Genomic DNA, 15,753 nt, shown 5'->3' with positions numbered 1-15,753 from the left:
AATGAAGCCCTTCAAACAAACCAACGTCATCTGAATCCAACCTGTCAGAAAATATGAGCAAGGCTCTTTATCCACAAAGAACTCAGAATTTCTGAAGACTCAACCTCATTTGTGGAAACATGCAGATGTGAAATAGAAGTGGGCCTAGAATCAAACCTTGAGGAACTCCACGCCATTTTGACAAACAGATCCACTTCATGGTATCACTTTTTTTTTTTGTTTTGTCGTGCGATTCAATCCCAATTCAATGAAAAGCATCTGCTTGAAATGACGAGGGGATTGCAGAGGGTGGAGCAATCCTGATCTGAACCGAGGACGGTGTGTGAAACCCGAAGCCTCGCTCTACCTGTGACTTTGGCCTTGAAGGGGCTGCCGCTGATGTGGTTGGGTCCTCCGTATTTGATGCTGATCAGGTAGTTTCCAGGCGCCATGGGGGTGTAGTGCACCTTGTAGCCCTCCGCCACCTCCTGACAGTCCATCTTGACCTTGGATGGACCCTCGATGGTCACAGCCAAGGCCCCGGGGCCCGCGCTGGTGTTGTTGATGACGAACTCCGACTGAGTGCCTACAAGAGCGGAGAGGTGAAGCCAGTCAGAGCTCAACTCATTCAAACTGTCCCCCGCTGAAGCTGATGCTCGTAACAGCAAAGCGACCTGTGGTTCCCCTCTCCAGCCCGGCGCCGTACGCAGTGACCAGCCCGGGGTCTCCGCCCTGTCCCGGTTCTCCGACCCGGACCTGGAAGGGACTTCCTGGGATGTGGGAGCCGTTGAATTTGACGTCGATGGTGTGGAGACCGTTCTCTCTGGGGATGAACCGGATGGCGTACTTATCTGCAAGACAGCAGAGGCGTCGGTTTCAAACCAGATGTTAGTTTAGACCCACAGGAAAACAGACGTCAGCTTAGTTTTTTTTTTCTTTTAACTGAGATTTTCTGCAGGATCTCTTTATTGCTTTAACGGAATGTTTCAGGCGTCGTTGCCGACGCGGACGGTTCAGTCGAAGCACCTCTTTCCAGCTCAGTGACGGCGCACTCCTCCAGAGCCCCGGACGGACTGTGAACTTTGGCCTCCATCTTTCCTTTCGCTCCGTTGAGGCGCACTGCAAAGGATGCTGGGTGATTCGCCTTCAGGCCGGACTCCTGTGAGTTCACACACGGTTCAAGGACGAGCAACAACAACGTGAGGAGATGCTCAAACGGAATCTCTACAACTCTGGGTTCCAGTGGAAGTCAGAGCAAAAGTTCAAACTAACTGAACTCGATCAACAAAATTCATGTACCACAGCGACCCCCTGGAGGTCAACAGAGGTACTGCAGGTGGACAACACCTGCTTCTACACTTACCTGCGCTCCCCTCGGTGCAGCTCCAGCAGACAGAGCTCCACAGAAGAAACGGGATTAGAGACAGGATGAGAGTCAGTGCGGGTTAATATAAAACTATCTGGGTTGAACATTGATGGCTCTGTAGCTCCGACTAGTGGCAGGCTGCTGTAAGTAACAACTGATCTGATCGTCATGAGGTAAAAGTTGGGGCTAAAATTGTTTTTGCTTCATGCTCTGACCGTACTGTCACAGTAAGATGTACAAGCAGCAAAACCCACGTATTTCCTCACATTAAAAGCTTCATCGCTTCAGTCTTTCTGCCACCACTGTAAATGTGAAACTTTTTAATGAAAATGCAAAAGCAACAATGTTGTGTCAACAGGGTGTGAGAGGACAGCAGGGGGTCTCTGTCTGCTGCAGCCGACGAGGAGGAGGAGGAGGAGGAGGACGACGAAGATGCTGTTAAAAGCCTTTAAATGAAACACAAGAGAAACACCAGCAGATCCACACCAAACACCAGAGGGAGGACCAGAGCCGGGCAACGACCGCCGAGGAGGGCAGGAGGATTTATCACAGGGTCAAAGGTCATTTCAGTAAATCCCAGCAGAAATGTGCTGGATTTGTCTTAAAGATCCATTTATAAAACACTATCTTTGAATAAACTAAATTTTAATGAATCTGTTACACAATCAATGACTGTCGAACCAACTGGAAAAATGCGAATACTGTAAATTTAATGGTTTTGTCAGTAAATATTCAGGATTAAGAAGATTTCTTCACATTTCATTTGTGATATAATCTCTAGTTAAAAGTGAAATAGTTCAATTCATATGCAATTAATTCAAAATGTGCTTTTTTGTTTTTAAGACGCACATGTGGAATAAAAGTGTGACGATTATCTGAATCTTAGAGTTTGAAGGTTCAAGTTTTTTCAACATTTACCCATTTGATCAAGTAAAACAAGTAAAACCATGAATAACCATCCTGAGTGCAACTACACGAAAATAACTATTGTTTATTTTAATATTTCACCATTATCTGAGACCTGGATCTTTACATTGGGAGTTCTCTTTGGTATTTTTGACGCATCCTGCTTCCTGCAGTGGTAACTCTTGAACATCAGAGCCGCAGTGTTCACCCGGCTGTGGTCACAAGTTGGAGGTCAGCTGCATAAACAAAAGTCAAACACGTTTGACCAGATAAACTAGTGACGGTTTGCCTGATGTGGGTTGTTCGAGAGCGTCCCTTTACGGATACGTGTCCAAGATTAGGAACTGTAGTTTGTCTTTTAGGTTTTTATACTTTTAGAACAAAGATTAAATCACAGAGTTCATAGAATATAATTCACTTTTCAGCCTGAAAAGACTCTTTTTCGAGGGGGAAATTTGAGGGTAATGTAAGTTCTAATCCTGCCAATTTAAAATGGGAAATAAATAAAACTGAAACCAACAAGAATCAAGTTCAAAATGCTTGTTAAAGCCAGGAACAGAAAATTGAAACTAAAAAAAAACAAAACAAAAAAAAACTCTTAACTAAAATTTTGAATGAAAAATTATTACTATCACTATTTTTTCATATTATTTCCAACAACTATGTTTTATTGATCCTTCTAAATGTTGACTTCATTCTCACGGCTGTTTGGTCACGTCTCTCCTTTGTCTCTCTGTCTCCAGAAACTCTGACGACGCACATCGCAGCCCACAGCAGTGCAGCCCTCACACACTCACACACACTCTCGGTGTGTTTATGCAGCTGAGCCTCGGGCCCCCCCGGAGCGCAGGACGGCGCGCCGGGTGTGGAGGTGTCTCCTCGTGTCTCACCTGAAGACCGGCAACAGTGAGGCGGCGGGCGTCGTTGACCGGAGCGACCACGGGGACCAGGAAGGGGCTGTCGGGGATGTGCTGCTCGTTGAACTTCACCGAGACCTCGTAGTCCCCTGCAGAGGACGGAGGGGGGGGTCAAAGGTCAGAGGGGCGTGAAGGGAGAGGTTAGTGTGTGTGTGTGTGTGTGTGTGTGTGTACCAGGCTCCTGAGCGATGTACGACACTCCACAGGACCCGTCCTTGCGGTCGTCGAAGGAGATGTCGGCCCGGCTCGGTCCCTCCACGGCCACAGACAGACCGCCGGCGCCGGCCTCCCTCGTCCAGATACTGAACTCAGCTGGTGGACGAGAGACGAGGTGAGGACGGAAGAAGACACGGCTCAGCGTGTGTGTGTGTGTGTGTGTTTACCTGGCTCTCCGGCCTGCGCGCCCTCCAGTCCGGGCCCGCCGGCCTTCACCATGGCGGCCCCGCCCTCTCCCATCGGCCCCACGGTGAACTGGAAGGGGCTGCCCGGCACGTGCACGCCCCTGTACCTGACGTTGACGCTGTGCACGCCCATCTCGGTGGGGACGAAGCGCACGCAGTAGGTGTCGTTTCCCACGTTCACCAGCTCGGCGGGCTGGGAGGAGCCGGACGGCGAGACCACGTCGGCCGTCACGTCCTTCATGTCGATCGCTGCGTTGAAACGTTCAGAAATTAAAGAACTTCAGCAGAACATGAGAGAAAGGAACAGTCGACATTTCTACACCTGATCTTTGTTCAGGGAGTAAAACCAGTTTAAAACTCGCGAAAATCATTCGGTCTGGTTTCCAGTGCAGGAAGCAAGTCGTCCCAACTTTTCTGGAAATGAGGTCATGAGTGTGGCTTCGGCGTTCTGACGCACCCTCCACCCCGGCTCCGCCCACCGAGCGGCGGGGGTCCACAAACCAAACGCCCCTCGCTGCTCTGGCTCCCCCCAGCAGCACCACGCCAGAGAGGCCGGAAACCCGCCGGACGCGCCCAGGAGAGAGGCTCCGATCCCGGGCAGCGTCACAGGGGCGAGGGGGGTGACGGCCGGGTCCTCCAGACCACCGGAGGGAGCAGTAGGAGCGGCAGGAGGGCCGAGAGGGGAGGTGCTGAGACAAGACCAGGAGGAACCAGCTCACTGGAGGAAGAGAAGTGATGGAGAGGAGCAGGAGGAAAGCGAGAGGAGGAGGAGGAAAAGAGGAGAAGCTGAGGAGGAGGAAGGACAGGAAGTGATGAGGAGACGAGAGGAAGGAAAGGAAATGTTGGAAAAGAGAGCAGGATGTCAGACTGCAGCGCAGAGCAGCAGGAGGAAACAAACAGGAAGTGAAAGGAAACATGCTAAAGATGTGGAAACAAAAAAATCAACAGAAGCAGGAAACAGTTTGAGGAAAGGAAACAGATCGACTGAAACCTCCAGAACCTTCACTGACCGAACGGATGACATGATTTCTATTTCTCATTCAAGGATTTCTGACCAAACAAGGCTCCCAGAAACCTGCGAGCACGTTTTTTCTCAGGAGACTGGATTATTGAGGAAGAGGTTTACAACGCGTTTCCAGAGAAGAAAAAAGGTGAAGCAGCTTTTATCTCCTCAGCGTCCTGCTAACTCTCCTTTAACTCATTCAGTAAATCACCAAGAAGAGATTTTGCTTCTAACGTTAAAATTTTCACTCATTTCTGAGTCACTGTTTTTAAAGTTTCCCATGATCTTAAACGCTTGAGCTTAATGTATTTATTTTATTTTTTCGAAAAGCAAAATTATCTTTTAATCGTGAATAAATTTGCCACGATCAAGTGTGTGTGCGGGAGAGTGTGTACCTGGTATCTTGAGGCTGAGGTCACACACACTCCCCACGTTGGTGACGGAGGCGGCCTTCTGTCGCCGGCTGATGCTCTCCCTGATGCGTCCCTCTCCGGTGACGGGCACCGTGAACGGACTTCCTGTCGCCGAAAAGAAAAAAAAAAAAACAGACTCTTTACAGGATCCAGTCTCTCCCCCACAGACGGTTCGGTTCCCCCGCCGGGTCAGGAACGCCGGGTCGTGGCTGGAAGCGGGCCGCCGGTACCTGGAACGTGTTCGTCTGAGAAGCGAATGGAGACGATGTAGTTTCCAGGCTCGGTGGGGCAGTAGGTGACCGAGCAGGTCCCTTCCTCCATGTCCTCCGTCTTAATGTCCACCTTACTGGGACCCTCGATGGAAAGAGCCAGACCGCCATAACCTGAGACACACATACACACACACACTGAGCTTTCCTCCTTGTTACAGTCACATTTCCCTCGTGCGCCGTCTGCGTTCTGACCGGCCTCCCGGGTGTCCACCACGAAGCTGGAGTTGTTGAAGGTGGTTCCCTTGACGAGGCCTTCGCCGGAGACCCTGACCCGGGCGGGGTCTCCGATCTCGGACTGGACCACCATGATGGTGAACGGGCTGTTGGTCACGTGCCGGCCGTTCTTCAGGATGCTGACCTGGTGCTCGCCCACCTCCCGCGGGATGAAGGAGATTCCTGGAGGAGGAGGAAGGTTATGGGATCAGGGCCTGCTTATCGGACAGTTTGATCCTTCCGTGTGTGTGTGTGTGTGTGTGTGTGTGTGTGTGTGTGTGTTACCGATGTGGCCGTTGGGCAGCCTCTTCAGCAGGCAGGGCTCGTCCCGGCCGGACGGCGCTCTAACGCTGGCCGTCAGCAGGCTGAGGTCCGTCTCGTTGATGTCCAGAGTGAAGTCCGCTGCAGAGCCCAGCTTGACCTGAGAGCGGCGCTGGTTTTCATTTGGATCCTCTGTGTGAAGGAAGCAGTTCAGGTCAGACACACGACGCCTTTGAAAACCTTTCCAGAAGCCTGATCTGCTGCATAAGCTTCATCATCGATCCACAGGAGGCGGAGTTCTGGGTTTCCTCACCGATGATCCTGGCTGTGAACGGGCTGCCTGCGATGTGGTCCTCGTTGTATTTGACCAGGATGTTGTAGTCTCCCGGCAGCAGCGGCAGGTAGCTCACGCTGCAGGTGCCGTCTTTGTTGTCCACGCAGCTGATGTCGGCTTTGGACGGACCCTCGATGGCCAGATCCAAACCGCCTGGACCGAGACAGACGGAGACAAACAGACGCTTAAAGACGCCGGAGTGAGAAACCGACTGGATCACCGAGTTCCAGGATTTCAGGGTGATCTGTAACACTCAGTTGCGTTTGCACGCATTTATACAATGATTGAGTTCGAGCATTTTTCCGCCGTGGGAGCCGGGAGGAGGAGGCTCCAAACGGATTCCTTCCGTCCTCCTTCGGGTCCAGCGTACCTTCAGAGGCGTCGTCTGTGAACACGGTGAACGTGGCCCTCTTGTTGGCGACGCCGTAGCTCAGACCGGGACCGTAGGCCGTGACGTTGGGGCTGCTGGCGTGGTTCACATAGAACTGGAGAGGAGACTCTGTGGCGCAAACATGGCGGTTAGTGTCCGGAAGCTGGAAGATATGCAGGACGTGTGTGTGTATGTGTGTGTGTGTGTGTCCGTTTACCCGGAACGTGGGTGCCGTTGTATTTGATGTGCATCTCGTGCAGGCCGGCCTCCGTCGGGGAGTACAGGACGGTCACCGTCCCGTCCTGGTTGTCGGTGATGAGCGGCTGAGCGGATTTCCCTGAAGGCATCAGCACCTCGCCTGAAAGACACCAGCAGAGACGCTGCTTAACGGGTTTCTGTGAGGACCGAAGGTCATCAGAGGAAAAATCAAGTGTCCTTCTTTCAAAAGGACCTGAGGGACTTCCACACTGACTAAGTTTCACAGTAAATACGGTCCACAGGTGTTCTGGCTCGTCTCACCTGTGATCTCTCCCTTCCTGAAGGAGAACGGGATGACCATGTCGAAAGGCCTGAAGCCGCTGCCGTTCACACTGCCGCCCGCAGACTTGTCTGAGGTCACCTGCAGGAAACACACCCAGGTCGGAGTGTCACAATCGAGTCTATGATCAACTTCACCACAGCCCGAACAGCAAACATGCTGCTGCATCCAAGCCCCGCCCACACAGCAGCATCCTGGGAAACGCAGTGGATGATGGGGATGAAGAGGAGCATGGTGATGAGGATGATGAGATGACTGTGATGCAGCCAGTGATGAAGAGTGCACCAGGGAAGAGGAGGATGGAAAGAACCACAACATTAATGCCTTTAGGGAAAAAAAAAAAAAACCCTTAACAGGGGCGCCGCTTTCAGAAAAGCATCTCGCAAACGGCTCGTTTCTTCATTTTACAGTGTTAGGTTTGCTGCGATCCCATTGGCTGAGAGGAAAAGAGAAGCGATGAGGGCATGGAGGCAAAGCGGGTGAGTGAGAGAGAGAGGGAGAGAGAGAGAGGAGGTCAGGCTTTAACCAGCATTCACCTGCAACAGAGAGAAGCTGTGTGTGTGTGTGTGTGAGTGTGTGTGTGTACACTTGTACAGCTATATGTTGTGAGGACCTTTTGTGAGGAACACGGGTTTTTAACCTTACAAGTGAGGGCAATTTTTGCCGGTCCTCACTATTCAACAGACCTTTTTTGGCCTTTTTGAGGGTTAAGACTTGATTTTTGGTTTAGGGTTACAATTAGGTTTAGGTTAGGTTTCGGGTATGGGTTAGGCATTAGTTTTTGATGGTTAGGGTAAGGGGCTAGGAAATGCATTATGTCAATGAGTGTCCTCACAACATTTAGCTGTACAAACTGTGTGTGTGTGTGTGTGTGTGTGTGTGTGTGTGTGTGTGTGTGTGTGTGTGTGTGTGTGTGTGTGTGTGTGTGTGTAGTGCTGGAGCGGCGTGTGTGTGCATCGGGGTACCCATGGCTGGAAGCCAGCTCCTGGCGGAGCGGCCAGTTGCTGTGAAGGCCGCTGATCCCGCATGATGGGAACCTCATCAGTGGCCTGAGGACATAACAGTGAGAAGGATTACACTCCAGCCGCTCCAGCAGACAGTCAGACCGCCGCTGTCATCACGGCTGGGGTCAAAGTTCACACTGAAACAGGCTGTGTGATTCAGTAAATTCACACAGTGCGGGCAGCAGGAGACTCAGGAGGCTGTTTTCTCCTCTGGGCGTTGAGAGCAGTTTACAAAAAGTGGCTCGGAGCATCGTCGTCGTCGGGTGAACAGAGTCGAAGTCAAAACCCAGTTATCTCATGTCTGAGCTTCAGAGAAAGTTCCGGATCTTCTGGCAGCAATCGAAGCACAGTCTGGTGGTGAGATCAGTGCATCCTTCCTCAAATTAGCCTGTCGCTCCCTGATGCAGGGTTCGACGAGAAAAACACATCTGATGTCGATTAGGGAGGAGAAAACTACAAACAGGCATGACTTCATGCAGAGTCACACTCTGCGGTCAAGCTTTTGGGGTAAAGACGTCACATTAACACACACACACACACACACACGCACAGAAGAAAACACACTCGAGTCACATTTTAGTGTCTCAATGATCGATTCCTGGACTTTAACCTAAAAAGTTAAAGATTCACTGGTGAAAACTCAAGCAGCACTTCAGTGGTTCCCACCCTGAGGCTGTGACCTCTGACCTGCGGGGCTAAATGAGACCAGCTGCTGGTCTGGGGAAAAACTCCGTTAATGAAACAGGTTGACGCCGAGTGTTTGGAGGATCGTCTGTTGGAGCAGATGTTGATCTGTTCAGTCTCCTCTCTCTCTCCTCTCTCACCATGACTTTGAAGGGGCTGCGCGGGATGTTCTCCCCTCCGAAGCGGACGTAGATGACGTAGTTTCCGGGAGCCTGGGCGGTGTAGAAGATGTCGAAGGTGCCGTCCTCGTTCTCCACCACCTGGGCCTCCACCTCGCTGCCGTCGGGCTGCACCACCACGCAGCTCACCTTCCCCTTCCCGGCGCCCTTGGCGTCGACCACCAGGCCCAGCTCCTCGCCGATGGCCACCGTGGGTCCAACGCCGGGACCTGAGGACGAGGAGGACACGGCGTCAAACTTCACGATTCTTTATTTCCTCAGAGGAATGAGGAAATAACGAAGATGGAGAAGAGAAACAAGCAGGACGAAAACTAAGATGGAAGACCACCCTTAAAGAACAGGGACCATAATGGCTGTCCAAGTGAGGAATCAAATTAAACACACACACACACCTGTGACCGTGCACTTGCTGGCGTCTCCGGTTGCCGTGGCACGGACCCTGTACGGGGACGCTGGGATGTCGTCGCCGCCGTACTTGATGACGATGGTGTAGCGTCCGGTGCGGTCGGGGACGTAGGACACCTGGTACGTGCCGTCGCCGCCGTCATGGATGGTCGGCTCTTTAACTTTCCCGTCCTGGTCCTGATGGAAGCAGGAAGAGGAACCACGGACAGGCTGAGTGCGACGGTTCCCTTCCCAACAGTGTGTGTGTGTGTGTGTGTGTGTGTGAGACTGACTGTGATGAGCACGCTCAGCTGGCCCTGGCCGGCGTCCTTGGCGTCGATGCTGAACTCCACGGGGAGGCTGGCGAGCACGCTGCTGGTCAGCCCGGGACCGCTGGCTCGCACTTTACTGGCGTCGAAGGTGGGAAGGACTCGGAAGGTGAAGGGGCTGCACAGAGCAGAGAAAACTTTTTTAATCCTCCTCCATGACTGAACACGTCTCAATTTCACCCATCTGCGGCTTTATGAAAGCGTCTTTCACCAGGTCGGAGTTCTTATGTCTCCGTGTCATTTTTCACCTGTTGGGGACGACTTCGTCGGCGTACTGGACCTCCACTGAGTACATTCCCTCCACGGTGGGCGTATAGGACACCTGGTACGTCCCGTCGCCGTTGTCCGTCACCTCTGCTGGGATTTTGAGCCCTCGGGGACCCGTGACGCTCACGGCCAGCGGGGCCTCGCCGGCGCCCCTGCAGTCCACCTTGAAGGACTGAGGGATGTTGGCCCTGACCTTTGACCCCACCCCGGGGCCGGACACTTGCACTTTGGTGATGTCGACAACGTCCTTCACCGGGACCTTGAACGGACTCCCTGAAACAGGAAATGAACAGTTACAAAAAATGTAAATATTCCCAGACCTGTTCATACTAAATGGTCCAGTTTGACTGTCCTGCACCGAGTCCAGACCTCAAGCCGACAGAACAGAGACTGTGATCCAGACCATCTCCTTCCACATCAGTGTCTGACCTTACAAAAGGCCCAAAATTCCCACAAACACTCCTGAAGCTTGTGGAAAGCCTTCCTAAAACAGCTGAGGCTCTAATTTGTATGAACGCAGGTGAGCAAATACTTTTGGCAAAATAGTGTATATTTTGGCCTAATTTTAGCTGAAAATCTTGCTAAGCCATCAAATCGGTGCAGAGGAATCTGGTAGGATTAAGTTCAGCAGCTCATCAAGGTCTGCCACATGAACCCCGGCAGTCCTAAAATGAGCTGAAACCGTGTTGAAGTGAGTGAAGCTGACCTGGGATGTGGTCTCCTCCGAAGGTCACGTTAATGTCGTACAGTCCCGGCTTGTAGGGGATGTACTCCACGCTGCAGCTGCCATCTTTGTTGTCCTTGCAGGACATCTTGGACTCGGAAGGACCCTCCACGGCGATGCCGAGCCCGCCAATTCCGGCCCCCCTGGGAAAGGGGAAGCACACAAAGACAGATTGGGAATTCATTTTTTCTTTCTAAGATAGATCAACATATGGGAAGAACAAAACCATAAAGAACCAACCAACTCAAGGAGAGACTGGATTCAGATTCATGTGATTGCTCACTGAGCGTCTAACCGCTGCTGGATTACCAGGAAGCGGCGTCAGTACCTGGTGACGATGTCGAACTTGTTGGTGACGTTGGTGAGGCCCTGCTCGAGCCCGGGGCCGTTCACCTTCACCCTGCTGGGGTCGCATCCCTCCGTCACCGACACCTTGAAGGGGCTCTTGGGGACCGGGGTGTCGTCGTACAGGACGCTGATGGTGTGAGGACCTGAAATGATGTCTCGGACGTTAACTACACCGTCTTCAGAATGTTGCGGCGTGAACGGAAAACTTTTCTGAAACGAAACGCTCCATCCTGAAAGACCTCACCGTTCTCAAAAGGCGTGTACTCCACGTTGTACGTCCCGTCTGCTCTGTCGGTGACCTCGCAGTCCGTCAGCGCTCCAGACGGGTTCCTGACCTCCGCCTTCACGTGGTTCCCTCCTCGTCGGGTCAGCGGACTGGCGTCCACAGTGAACTCTGTGGCGGCCTCTCTGAAGACACCTGGAGGAGGGGGGGGGGTTAGAAGGACGGCGTCGTCTCTGAATGAAGGCTGTGGGGGATCAGCTCAGGAGGACCATGCTTTACCTGGTCCCTCAATTCCAGGACCGTACACTTTGACCTTGGAGGTGTCCACGGCCGGGTCGGCCGTCACCTTGGCTGGGAATCCAGGGACCGTCTTCCCTCCGTATTTGAGCAGCAGCGTGTACATGCCGGCGCTCAGCGGGATGTAGGTCACCGTGTAGGTCCCGTCTCGGTTGTCCACGACCTCCGTCTTGGCTTTGGCGACTGGAAGGAAGCAGCAGACGTGCCTTGAGCCTTCAGACCTTGAGCCGCCAGACGTCAGATTGAAGCTTTGAGGAAAGTGAGCGAGGGGTCGGCGTCACCTGAGCGCGGCGTCGAGCCCGTGGGGCTGGACGGAGGAGAGTCCAAAGCGGCTTCCAGGCTCAGCTCGCCCGGTCCGGCTCGAGAACAGTCCACGTTCAGAACGCTGCCCTCCCCGACCTGCACAGACACAAACACTTAGGCTGAATCCCATTTCACCCCTTCGCCCTCCCCTTTGGCCCTACCCTTCCGTTTTGCACGTTCACGTGGAGGGGTACGGGTGTCCCGATTGTCATTATGACGGAGGGGTAGGGCTATTCACCCCTCCAAACGGAGATTCTCCCGAGGCTCACTCCAAACGGAGGGGTATGATCCAGTGGCGGCCGGTGGCGAGGGGCGGTGGCGGGAGTGCTTGTTTTGTCCGTCTACACCGCGAGTGGCGGGTGGCGTCAGTTCACTTCCGCATTGGCGGGAGCGCTCGTTAGACAATTATTTTCAATAAACTGGTTTCTTCAACACCGCCCGCCTGGAATGCACGGGTGTGGAAACGAGCGCTCCCGCCAATGCGGAAGTGAACCGACGCCGCCCTCCACTCGCGGTGTAGGCGGACAAAACAAGCGCTCCTGCCACCGCCCCCTCGCCACCACCCGCCACTAGATTTCCCATAAAGCCTTGCAAGATCAGCAAGATGGCGGTGTCCGCAACGAAAGAAGTTTATAAATATAAGCATTTTCTCAATGAGTAAAGTTTTAAAATGTAAGAAAAACATTCTTCTTCGGCAAACAACTGTCGCATCTGCCTACATCATCGGCAGCGGCGACTACTGATGACGTACGCGGTTGTCGAAGGGGTGTCCCAATTCAGAGGGGTTTACTTTCGGCCCTACCCCTTAGCACTCCGTTTCAAAGGGGTAGGGGCAAGGGGGAGGGCTAAGGGGCAGGGCTAGAAAGAGAAATGGGATTGGGCCTTAGAGTCCCCATCCTGAAGACACGTTTCCAGCGCTTCACTGAATCATCATTCAGATGGAACGACCGACACTCACCTTGGCTTTCTTCAGTCCACTCCCTGAAGTCACCACCTTGGAGGGGTCAAAGGGCATCTGGACGTCGGCTCTGAAGGGCGAGCCGGGGATGTGCACGCCCTCGAACAGGATGTTGACCAGGTAGTCGCCGGGCTCGGTGGGCAGGTAGGACACGGAGCAGGTGCCGTCCCCGTTGTCGGAGCACTCGATCTTGGCCTCGGTGGGACCCTCCACGGTCAGGCCCAGACCGCCGGTGCCCGCCCCCTTCGTGTCGATGGTGAATTCCGCTGGGTTTCCCACCAAGCCGCCCTGCAGACCAGGGCCGAACGCTCTCACCTGGAACCAGAAACGTAGGACTTCAACTTAAAGATAACATTTAAACAATTAAAATTACAACAAACCATAAGAACTGATCAGAAAACTCAAATCAGATGTTCCCACAGGGCCGGCGTTACCTTGCTGGGGTCGGGAGGCAGGTGGGCCTCCACGGGGAAGGGGCTCCCGGGGACGGGGTGCCCGTCGTAGGACACGTTGACGGAGTAGACCCCCTCCTCGGTGGGGGTGTAACGGACCAGGCTGACGTCGGCCTTGCCGGGCTGAGGCTCCATCTTACAGGACAGCGGCCGCTGGCTGGGACTCAGCTGGCAACCACACAAGAACCGTCAGACCAAAACCCAGAGAGACGCCTCTCAGTTCTACCGGCTCACACTCACCACTGCCACCTCCAGCTGACCCTGACCTCCCGCGCCCTTCGTGTTCACCGTGAACTGCTGCTCCTGATTGACCTCCACCCCTGAAACACAGGAGACAGATCAGTCCTGACAGAGTCCATCCTCAGTCAGCTCAGAGCTGGAGACAAGTTGAGCCACGGATCTCTTACGTCCTTCCAGGTTGTCCACGTCGACCTTGTCGAGGTCGAGCGGTGCGGCCACGCCCACCGTGAACGGACTCTTGGCGATGGGGTCTCCTCCGAACTTCACTGTGATGCTCATCTCCCCCTGCAGGCCAACAGCAGAACAACACGGGGAGGCTTTTAACCCAGAAGTGTAAAATCCAGTGTGTCTTCTTCATGAATGAAAAGTGAAATCAAACAATGTTCTTCTAATTTTAGAGGCAGATCAACCCTTCTGACGCCTCTGCTGACCTGCTGCACGGGTGTGTATTTGACCGTCTGGGAGTAGTCGTAGTTGTCGATGATGTCGAAGTCTTTGACCTGAGAGGAGAAGGAGACGTCCAGCGGGGCTTTACCGGCTCCTTTGGTCAGGACGGTGAAGTGAGTCGGCTTCCCGCTCTCCACACCTGTTGGAGTATGATAAAGACACCTGGCTTGAAGCCCTATTCACACGACAGCATTAACGCAAAACAGAAATCATACAAACAAATCAGTATTTAGTAAATTCTCTGTATGATTTCAATAATGCTCAGCATTTACACAAATTCACACTTTATCATATAAACAATGACTTTTTGGCCACTTTACAGTGGAAAATGTCTTTTCCTCCATGTATTCACACCTGATTTAAGCATTTCGAATGAATTTGGCAAGAACAAAAATTCAGAGAAAAGTCTTCAGAGAAAGAAGAGCAAGAAAAGTCCAATTATCCTATCTCACAATAAAGGTGTTTAATGGGAAAATAACCCATTCAGTAAAGGTAGTATATAGGACAGCATGCAGGACACAAATCTTCTCCAAAAACAGTGAGAAACTGCTCTGCGTCAGTCGTTTGAAACTAGAAATGATGAACTATCCATTGTTAAGATATGGCCATCTGAACCAAAATGATTAGCTTAACTCCAACATCAAAAGGAACAATGTGCAAGTTTTTCTTAGACCCATTATCAAAACCAACTTGACCAGCGCATACAGGCTTGTAATGCCAGTTTTGACCACAAGACAGTCGGAGTCTGTTTGAACTCAAAATATCGCACGACAGCATGTAAAGTGTGTATTCTTAACAAGTCATAAGTTTAAAAATGAAAGACTACATTAGGATTTAAAAATACAGATGTCAAATATTCTGTTAAACTTGTCAAATAAAGTTCAACTGGACGTCTCAAAGTCTTCAAATGAGAAAATATTGAAAATAGAGGATTTGGAAAATGTAGGCATAATAATTTAACGATGACTTTGACTCTTAATGTGATTTCTCCCTGATGTCAGTGAATGCAGCATCCTTTCAAACAAGGGAAACCAAACCGTGTCTCACCAGCTCGAGCCAGTCCAGGACCTTCGGCCTTAACCTTCGATGCATCGTGGGACGGATCCACTTTTACTGTGAAAGGGCTCTGGGGGACTTCCTGCACCGACAAAAAGTAAGAATTGATTTTTCTAGAAAATCCTCCAGAGAACACGTGTGAAACCCTGTCGTGTGTGTGTGTGTGTGTGGGTGTCTACCTTGTCCGTGAACAGGACTTTGACGGTGAGTTTTCCCGCAGCAGGAGGAATGTATTTGACGGTGAATGTGTCGTTGGCGTTGGGAATGATGTCGAAGTCCACGTCTGCCTCTCTGTCGCTGATCATGTTGGCTTCACACTTGATTCCCACACTCACATCACCTGGAAAACACACATTAAAGACACTATTATGGCATTTTAAAACACACTCAGACCTTGATGTATTTAGTGAAGACACACACAGGCGCTATGTTCACAGTATGCTACATACAATTATAAAGGTCAGGAAGTAAAACTGACAAAAAACTATTTTAATACATTAAATGCACAATACAGAAATGGCAATTACAGCATAAAACAGACAAATCAAAAAAAAAAATAAAATCACAACTAGTCAACCATCCCTGTCGCATCTCATGTAAATACACTTGTGGCCAGAAGGGGGTACTCCAGAGTTTTTTCTAGTTCCTTCGATGCATTTCAGTTCAGAAACAGTGTGTTGCTCAGAAAAGGCTTTACTTTAAACTACATGCAACTCTGTAGGAGAACTGAGGCGTCAATCAGAGCAAAGAAGAAGCACAAACTGAGTCACGCCAACAAAACCCCAAGCTTTCGGGTCGTCTGAGGAGAAAACCGACTTCCAAACAAGCATGTTTGGACGGCACTGTTTCACTGCATGTAGAGACAACACCCAGTAATCACATGAG

At 51.7% G+C, this 15,753-nt stretch overlaps 1 protein-coding gene across 2 annotated transcripts in view; it reads right to left on the bottom strand.

Annotated features, from left to right (window-relative positions):
* The window catches only part of flnba (filamin B a), a 48,074-nt gene that overhangs the window by 1,015 nt on the left and 31,306 nt on the right, over positions 1-15,753 (bottom strand). The window contains exons 17-47 of one of the 2 annotated variants that reach the window (XM_030091907.1): positions 15,048-15,208; positions 14,860-14,950; positions 13,797-13,951; positions 13,533-13,650; positions 13,366-13,445; positions 13,108-13,293; positions 12,674-12,988; positions 11,694-11,811; positions 11,395-11,595; positions 11,137-11,310; positions 10,873-11,035; positions 10,527-10,687; positions 9,802-10,093; positions 9,518-9,671; positions 9,233-9,422; positions 8,802-9,049; positions 7,939-8,022; positions 6,955-7,054; positions 6,653-6,793; positions 6,436-6,564; positions 6,045-6,218; positions 5,756-5,923; positions 5,450-5,653; positions 5,216-5,368; positions 4,968-5,090; positions 3,552-3,818; positions 3,343-3,480; positions 3,142-3,257; positions 1,006-1,138; positions 654-830; positions 347-565 (exon numbers count right to left, since the gene is read on the bottom strand). In XM_030091907.1, coding sequence (XP_029947767.1) covers positions 347-565; positions 654-830; positions 1,006-1,138; positions 3,142-3,257; positions 3,343-3,480; positions 3,552-3,818; positions 4,968-5,090; positions 5,216-5,368; positions 5,450-5,653; positions 5,756-5,923; positions 6,045-6,218; positions 6,436-6,564; positions 6,653-6,793; positions 6,955-7,054; positions 7,939-8,022; positions 8,802-9,049; positions 9,233-9,422; positions 9,518-9,671; positions 9,802-10,093; positions 10,527-10,687; positions 10,873-11,035; positions 11,137-11,310; positions 11,395-11,595; positions 11,694-11,811; positions 12,674-12,988; positions 13,108-13,293; positions 13,366-13,445; positions 13,533-13,650; positions 13,797-13,951; positions 14,860-14,950; positions 15,048-15,208 — 5,133 coding nt within the window. The remainder of the gene's footprint in view (positions 1-346; positions 566-653; positions 831-1,005; positions 1,139-3,141; positions 3,258-3,342; positions 3,481-3,551; positions 3,819-4,967; positions 5,091-5,215; positions 5,369-5,449; positions 5,654-5,755; positions 5,924-6,044; positions 6,219-6,435; positions 6,565-6,652; positions 6,794-6,954; positions 7,055-7,938; positions 8,023-8,801; positions 9,050-9,232; positions 9,423-9,517; positions 9,672-9,801; positions 10,094-10,526; positions 10,688-10,872; positions 11,036-11,136; positions 11,311-11,394; positions 11,596-11,693; positions 11,812-12,673; positions 12,989-13,107; positions 13,294-13,365; positions 13,446-13,532; positions 13,651-13,796; positions 13,952-14,859; positions 14,951-15,047; positions 15,209-15,753) is intronic. The other variant, XM_030091909.1, reaches the window with a different exon arrangement.

Source organism: Salarias fasciatus, chromosome 5 (assembly GCF_902148845.1).
Source record: "Salarias fasciatus chromosome 5, fSalaFa1.1, whole genome shotgun sequence".
In the NCBI taxonomy this organism is placed as follows: Eukaryota; Metazoa; Chordata; class Actinopteri; order Blenniiformes; family Blenniidae; genus Salarias; species Salarias fasciatus.
This window is presented reverse-complemented; position numbering and strand designations above follow the sequence as displayed.